This window comes from Ceratina calcarata, unplaced genomic scaffold (assembly GCF_001652005.2).
Source record: "Ceratina calcarata isolate Rehan_Ccalc_2016 unplaced genomic scaffold, ASM165200v1 scaffold211.2, whole genome shotgun sequence".
Lineage (NCBI taxonomy): Eukaryota > Metazoa > Arthropoda > Insecta > Hymenoptera > Apidae > Ceratina > Ceratina calcarata.
Window position 1 is genome coordinate 787,305 of NW_017142786.1, and position 7,943 is coordinate 795,247.

A 7,943-nucleotide genomic window follows, 5' to 3' on the forward strand; every position below is an offset into this window, starting at 1 on the left:
GTTTTGGAAATAATGAAATACAGATGAGGAAAGTAATTTAAAATCCGAAGGAAACTGTTAAGAAAATTTTAAACAAAATTACAATACTTCTCTTATTAAGCACGCGTCCCATATTTAAAACAATCTCTAAAAAAATTAATTCATCTTCAATATGAATACTATTCGTTTGGTGTGTAATCACAAAAGGAAAGTCTATATTGCATCATATCTTTACAGAGTGATAAAAAGCAAATCAAGATCCAGAGATCAGTTACAGTATCACATGATTACTCATATTAAGGATTTACTATATATTTAAACGAATCGTTGAAAAATTAATTCGTCTCTGAATGCTATTTAGCAATAAAAAAAGAAAACCTGTGATGCATCGTGTTTTCTCAATGACAGATAAACTTGCACAATGAAAGTGGTTCAGTATGTATGAAAAACTGGTGGTACGTTTAGATGTATGGTCGGTACACGAAGGACCTGGGCGAGTACGCGAAGGAAGAAGCTCGGAAGATAAAATACCACGACAAGGTGAGGCGGAAGTATGACAAGACCAGAGCGGAAGAAGAGCTGCGAAAGTCGCGAAGGGGCCCGCTGTGCCGGAAGCTGGTAGCATTGCTGGCCTTCGCCTGGAAGCACACCGGTGCTCGTCTCGGCGAGGACTGGGTCTTCCTGGCACTCCTTGGCATAATCATGGCTTTAATCAGTTACGCCATGGACCGTGGCATTTCCATGTGCAACAACGGTCAGTTCGATTTCTAATCCCACTCTCCTGTTCCACGAATTTAAAACCCGACTCTGCGATCTTTTTGCTACATAAATTATTTCTTAACAACAATACGATTCAGTATAGAGAAGCAGTAGGTCCATTTTTTATAGGACAGAAATAACTATCTTTTGTGAAAGATCGTAATTATCGAAAGTATTGCAATTTTTCGTTAATTTGTTCGGTAAATCGAAGTTCATTAAAGCGGTGTCGTTGTTCCACCAGCCAGGATATGGCTTTATCAGGACCTGACGCACCACCCGGCGCTACAATACCTCGCTTGGGTATCCCTCCCGGTGTGTCTGACCCTCTTCAGCGCCGGCTTCGTGCACATAGTCGCGCCGCAGAGCATCGGCTCCGGTATACCGGAGATGAAGACCATCTTACGCGGCGTGGCACTCAAGGAGTACCTCACTTTCCGCACCCTGATAGCGAAGGTTAGACGCGAGACTCATCGATTCCTCTCTTATTCCGTTGCTCTTCTTATACATACAGGGTGTCTCCGGATTAAACGATCAAACTACACTAGTATGTTCTATGAGTAAAAATAAGAAAAATATGTTATATAAATATAGGTCTGTAAACGCTTTATTATCACAATTTATTACATTGAAAAGAAATTTAAGTTTCCGTTTTAAAGTGCCATCCCGTTGAGAATGCAATTTAAAATTCCTCGCGTAGACGCGTTCAGTTCCAATTTGAAATGGTCGATCGCAGCTGTGCAAGAACTCTGCCGAACACCGTGAAATGTGGTATTCCCCTGTTAGAAATATGCAGCCTTTCCAGTGTGTCAGAAAATGAATACATATAGCCTTTCACATCCCTGTTATATCCCGTTGAGAAGAATTTTGAAGCACGTGTCCGAGTCAGTTCATGTCTAACAGGTGATAGGTCTGACGGCGACCCTCGGTTCCGGTTTGCCGCTGGGCAAGGAGGGTCCCTTCGTGCACATCGCCAGTATCGTGGCCACCCTTCTATCGAAGCTGGTCACCAGCTTCCAGGGTATATACGAGAACGAGAGTCGTAACTGCGAGATGTTGGCGGCAGCCTGCGCCGTGGGCGTCGCCTCCTGCTTCGCAGCACCGATCGGTGGTGTTCTGTTCAGCATCGAGGTCACCACGGTCTATTTCGCGGTGAGGAACTATTGGCGCGGATTCTTCACGGCCGTTTGCGGTGCCACGATGTTCCGATTGCTGGCGATTTGGTTCCAACGGGAGGAAACGATCACCGCTATGTTCGTGACCAACTTCACCATGGATTTCCCCTTCGACCCTCAGGAGCTGTTCGTGTTCGCTCTGATCGGCGTCGGCAGCGGCCTTGGCGGCGCGTTTTACGTTTGGCTGCACAGGCAATACGTGATATTCATGAGAAAGAACAAGAGCATGAACAGCTTCTTGCAGAAAAAGTGAGTTCTTTCATGTCTGTACTCAAATACTATTTAGAAACACCATATGAGAATTGCACATTTATAATAGAACTTTTATTATACGGTGTCCCAAATTTTAATGTTCAAACTTTGTCAATACATTCTATGGCACTAAAAAAGAAAAATGTTATATAAACATAAGTCACATAGCGCTTTATTAAAAAGTTATAACAAATATACGAAATACAAGATGACTTCCAGAGTTAATTAATACTCGATTTAAAAATGTCTACCGTTATTGACAATACATGATTGACAGCGATCGAAGATAGAATTTATAACTGTGCGAATTATTTCTATTCTGTTTTATTTCATTGAATGCATTATTAATCTCCTCTATTAGTTGTTGCCGCGAATTGACGTTTCGAAACTGATACTAATTCATCATAACAGTGCAGATATGTACTTATTTTATACATACATATGCAGAATAAGACATACTCGGTACGATAAAATTCTAGTCGTTTCCTGTATCCCGGGATCGTTTCCCTGTTGGTATCATCGGTGTCGTTTCCCTTGGGACTAGGCCAGTTCATGGCTGGCGACTTGAACACCCACGACCAAGTGCACGGCCTCTTTACGAATTTCACTTGGACCGAACAAGAGTTGGGCGTCGAGGAAATGAACATAGTGAAACACTGGTCCACCGAGTATACAGACGTGTTCATTGGTCTGCTAGGCTTCGGTGCTTTTACGGTAAAATAATTTTTCTACGAAATTATCCTTCTTCTAATAAACCATCATATCAAAGCAGTTCCTTGTTAATTCACCTTGTATTATATCTTCCATTCCTTAATGAATTTCTCCGTTCTCCATCAAACGGTGCTTTTAGGGTGAAACATTTTACTATGAGATCAGTTCTCTTTCACTTTCTAACAAGCCTTATAATGAACCATATCAAAGCAGTTCCTTGTTAATTCACCCTGTATTATATCTTCCATGCCTTAATGAATTTCTCCGTTCTCCATCAAACGGTGCTTTTAGGGTGAAACATTTTACTATGAAATCAGTCCTCTTTCATTTTCTAACAAGCCTTACAATGAATCATATCAAAGTAGCTCCTGTATTAATTCACCCTGTATTATATCTTCCATTCCTTAATGAGTTTCTCCGTTCTCCTTTAAGCAGTGGTTTTACGGTAAAATATTTCTGCCATAAAATCAGACTTCTTTCAATTTCTAACAGAGCATGTAATAAATCATATCAAATTAGTTTCTATATTAATTCACCCTTCCTTATTACTTCCATTGCATAATTTTCTTATTTCATTAATTTCTGTTCTCCATCAAATGTATCAATAACTTAAACACTTGTTTCAAAAGAAATATGTATTTTAAGAAATATGTAAATATGTGTTACTTGAACCTTTCAGTTCATCTTCTCCATTATAAGCTCGACGGTGCCGGTCCCGTCAGGTATTTTCATCCCGGTGTTTAAAATCGGAGCCGCGCTGGGTCGGTCCGTAGGCGAGGCGATGGCACTCTGGTTCCCAAACGGGGTCCGTTACGGCGGCGTCATAACTCCTATCGTGCCCGGTGGTTATGCTACTGTAGGCGCGGCAGCGTTCTCCGGCGCGGTGACCCATACGATCTCTGTCAGCGTTATCGTGTTCGAGATGACCGGTCAAATCACCCACATCGTACCAATAATGATCGCCGTGCTGATCAGCAACGCGATCGCCGCCCTTCTTCAACCGAGCATATACGACAGCATCATACTAATTAAAAAGCTACCATACCTGCCCGATCTGCTACCCTCCAGTTCAGGTAAAAACTACTCTCTTTTTGTTAATAAAAAATTATTATCGTTTATTATTTCGTATATTTTTTATCAATTGTATTAATTATATTAATAAAAACCGCACGAACTTTTATACCTAATAATTGTGCCAGAATTCTATCAATATGTTGAATAACATTAAATGAACAATGATATAATAATATTAAATGAACAATAGTTGTCATATTTTATCAGTATGTTAAATGGTATTACTATCGTCTCATTGTTTCTCTCGCAAGCTTTCCAAAGGCGATCCAGGTAGTAAGAATAATCAAAATTGAATTAGTTGTAAATTAGAAGTGAGTTGGATAGAGGAGAATCGTGAATTGTTATAGGGATGTACAACGTGTACGTCGAGGATTTTATGGTCCGCGATGTGAGGTACATCTGGCACGGGATCACCTATCAGAAACTGAAGGAAATACTGAAGGAAAACCGCAAACTTCGTGGTTTCCCTTTAGTCGATAATCCTGACTCGATGATCTTACTTGGGTCCATTCAGAGGCTGGAATTGATTAAGATGATCGAGAAACACATTGGGCGTGAGAGGAGATTGCAGGTATTTTCAATTCTTAAAGATTCATAATTTACTGCGAATTTTTATGCAGAATCGTATTTTCTTAAACATATTTTGAGAAATGTAATCCATTTATGTAGGCTTTTCATTTTCATAATGATTTTTAATTTCGTAGTGTGAAATGTATATCAATGGCTNCCATCAAATGTATCAATAACTTAAACACTTGTTTCAAAAGAAATATGTATTTTAAGAAATATGTAAATATGTGTTACTTGAACCTTTCAGTTCATCTTCTCCATTATAAGCTCGACGGTGCCGGTCCCGTCAGGTATTTTCATCCCGGTGTTTAAAATCGGAGCCGCGCTGGGTCGGTCCGTAGGCGAGGCGATGGCACTCTGGTTCCCAAACGGGGTCCGTTACGGCGGCGTCATAACTCCTATCGTGCCCGGTGGTTATGCTACTGTAGGCGCGGCAGCGTTCTCCGGCGCGGTGACCCATACGATCTCTGTCAGCGTTATCGTGTTCGAGATGACCGGTCAAATCACCCACATCGTACCAATAATGATCGCCGTGCTGATCAGCAACGCGATCGCCGCCCTTCTTCAACCGAGCATATACGACAGCATCATACTAATTAAAAAGCTACCATACCTGCCCGATCTGCTACCCTCCAGTTCAGGTAAAAACTACTCTCTTTTTGTTAATAAAAAATTATTATCGTTTATTATTTCGTATATTTTTTATCAATTGTATTAATTATATTAATAAAAACTGCACGAACTTTTATACCTAATAATTGTGCCAGAATTTTATCAATATGTTAAACGGTAGTTGTGTCATATTTTATCAGTATGTTAAATGGTATTACTATCGTCTCATTGTTTCTCTCGCAAGCTTTCCAAAGGCGATCCAGGTAGTAAGAATAATCAAAATTGAATTAGTTGTAAATTAGAAGTGAGTTGGATAGAGGAGAATCGTGAATTGTTATAGGGATGTACAACGTGTACGTCGAGGATTTTATGGTCCGCGATGTGAGGTACATCTGGCACGGGATCACCTATCAGAAACTGAAGGAAATACTGAAGGAAAACCGCAAACTTCGTGGTTTCCCTTTAGTCGATAATCCTGACTCGATGATCTTACTTGGGTCCATTCAGAGGCTGGAATTGATTAAGATGATCGAGAAACACATTGGGCGTGAGAGGAGATTGCAGGTATTTTCAATTCTTAAAGATTCATAATTTACTGCGAATTTTTATGCAGAATCGTATTTTCTTAAACATATTTTGAGAAATGTAATCCATTTATGTAGGCTTTTCATTTTCATAATGATTTTTAATTTCGTAGTGTGAAATGTATATCAATGGCTTTATATTTTTTTTTATGATTATATACAACAGGTGCATTTTCTTACATTCGAATTTTCTTTAATCTTATAATTCTATAATCTATTAATAATTTACTACGAAATCAACTTTACGTAAAATAAATCAAGCATATGTTTTACATAATATATTTGCAGAATATGCGTTATAAAATAATAAACTCGTAAAATTAGCGTACAGAATGAGTGCATAGCGTGAACTTATAGGATTAGTGTTGAAACTTTCGGATAAGTAGGAAGAGCAGGGTTCAATTTGTTTTCCAGGTGGCCCAGAAGTGGCATAAGGAGGCTGAGGAGCGAGCCCGGGAGGAAATGGAGCGACAGTTGAGGGACCAAGAGAGAACCAGAAGGCCGTCCAGGTTTGAAGTAATCCCAGCGCCAGATATTCTGAAGATGCAGAGGCAAAGTGTCAACGATCTAACGATGTCGCCAAATGGTTCCGCTCACGACCATGTGAGTCACACGTATAATTATCGCGTAACTTATGATTGTCTTTCGTCTATCCCCTCATACCAGTGACAGACACGTGCTTATTGTTAGAAGACAAATCCCTCACTGTAATATGTATATGCAAAATTCTTCTTTCATGCATAAAACTCTCGTTACTGCATAACAATACTCTTTTTTTTATCACATATAATAAGATAAATGTCCTAATTTCTGTTCATATCACAATTTCTACTCACTGGTTTATTTTTCGATCGTTTTAAGATAACACATAAGATAATAAAAAAATACTATACATATAAAATAATTAAAAAATAAATCACTAAGCAGAAATTATGAACAGAGATTGGGACATTTACTACAATAGGTGTACGATAGTATTTTTTAAAACTAGGAATATCGATAGTATCATAAGTGTGATATTCATGTGTTACTCTTCCTTTGTCACGTAGCACACGTACCACTCGCCAATATTTGGCTCGCAGCCGAAGAAGTCGATCCTGAAGAAGACCAATTCCTTCACGTTGAAGGGGTTCAGCCCGCTGGTCAGTCCGGCAGCTACTCCTTACACCACCGTCACAGGAGCTGAGAGCAGGTATAAACTTCTTCTTCTTTCTTATTATATTAAGAACGTTCGTAAGGAGCAGTCGTGCTCAGCTTAGGATGAATTCACGTCCACATAAGACAGGCAAATTCTTTTTACAACCTGTTTAGCAACTCATACTGGCCCCTCTTCACTCGTTTACACGTTATACACGTTTCTACATCATCCGCTGATAGAACACGGAATTAAAATATAGCACTTGCATACGAATTTGGAATTCAAATTCCAGAATACGGTTGGCGTTCGAGGCGATATTCCGTAAGTCAGCCACGTTGCAGGACGTGGATCCAGATCCGGAGATCGGAAGGACTGGTCCGAGGCGTGATAGCCAGGAAGTACCACCCCACACGCCGATGTTGGCTCCAAGTCCGGCCACCTCGAAGAAAGTGCAATTGGTAACGTTTAAATACAGTTTTCTTATCTAATAATAGGAAACTAGTAATATACGAAATGAAAAGCCAGTGCGTAGAAACTGTTACATAAACAAAGATTGAGTCATTACTATAATTCGTAATTTAGTCCGCAAGTTGAACCATTATTATCGAATACAATTTATGTCGTGAAGAAAAATGTAGAAACACGTAGAGCATAAAAAGTGATCTATGAAAACGATCAGCCTCGTGAGAGGGTGATAGATATGTCGGCAGAGGACCAAAAAGGATGGGAGGAGAGCGAAATGGCGTTGGAGGTCGATTTCTCCAGGTGTCACATCGATCCAGCACCCTTTCAATTAGTCGAGCGGACATCCTTGTTGAAGGTGCACAGCCTCTTCAGCATGGTCGGGGTGAACCACGCTTACGTGACGGCCATCGGTAGGCTGGTCGGAGTCGTTGGTTTGAAAGAGGTTTGTTTCCTATTATACTATAACTCAAACCTCATTCTACTCCGTACAAATATAATAAATTTTTTCGTTCATTTTTCTAAGTTCGACTAGAAAATATATAAAACTGAACTTCTAGATTGTTACGTTTATTTAAACAACCTATAACTCAGCACTAAGTAGACTACGGATTTTTATGCAAAATAAAA

At 39.8% G+C, this 7,943-nt stretch overlaps 2 protein-coding genes across 11 annotated transcripts in view; both read left to right on the forward strand.

Moving 5' to 3' along the window:
• ClC-a (chloride channel protein 2) overlaps nucleotides 1-7,943 on the forward strand; it is a 50,419-nt gene that overhangs the window by 38,997 nt on the left and 3,479 nt on the right. For all 10 annotated transcript variants that reach the window (XM_026811332.1, XM_018019958.2, XM_026811331.1 and 7 more), the window contains 10 exons: nucleotides 445-733; nucleotides 980-1,191; nucleotides 1,639-2,159; nucleotides 2,642-2,876; nucleotides 3,553-3,946; nucleotides 4,295-4,518; nucleotides 6,128-6,316; nucleotides 6,763-6,905; nucleotides 7,144-7,309; nucleotides 7,531-7,758. In XM_026811332.1, the coding sequence (XP_026667133.1) occupies nucleotides 445-733; nucleotides 980-1,191; nucleotides 1,639-2,159; nucleotides 2,642-2,876; nucleotides 3,553-3,946; nucleotides 4,295-4,518; nucleotides 6,128-6,316; nucleotides 6,763-6,905; nucleotides 7,144-7,309; nucleotides 7,531-7,758 (2,601 nt within the window). The remainder of the gene's footprint in view (nucleotides 1-444; nucleotides 734-979; nucleotides 1,192-1,638; nucleotides 2,160-2,641; nucleotides 2,877-3,552; nucleotides 3,947-4,294; nucleotides 4,519-6,127; nucleotides 6,317-6,762; nucleotides 6,906-7,143; nucleotides 7,310-7,530; nucleotides 7,759-7,943) is intronic.
• Nucleotides 4,701-5,457, forward strand: LOC113463979 (chloride channel protein 2-like). Its single transcript, XM_026811344.1, has 2 exons — nucleotides 4,701-5,158; nucleotides 5,374-5,457. Exons 1-2 carry the CDS (start codon nucleotides 4,867-4,869, stop codon nucleotides 5,394-5,396), a joined length of 315 nt encoding a protein of 104 aa, XP_026667145.1. The 5' UTR covers nucleotides 4,701-4,866; the 3' UTR covers nucleotides 5,397-5,457.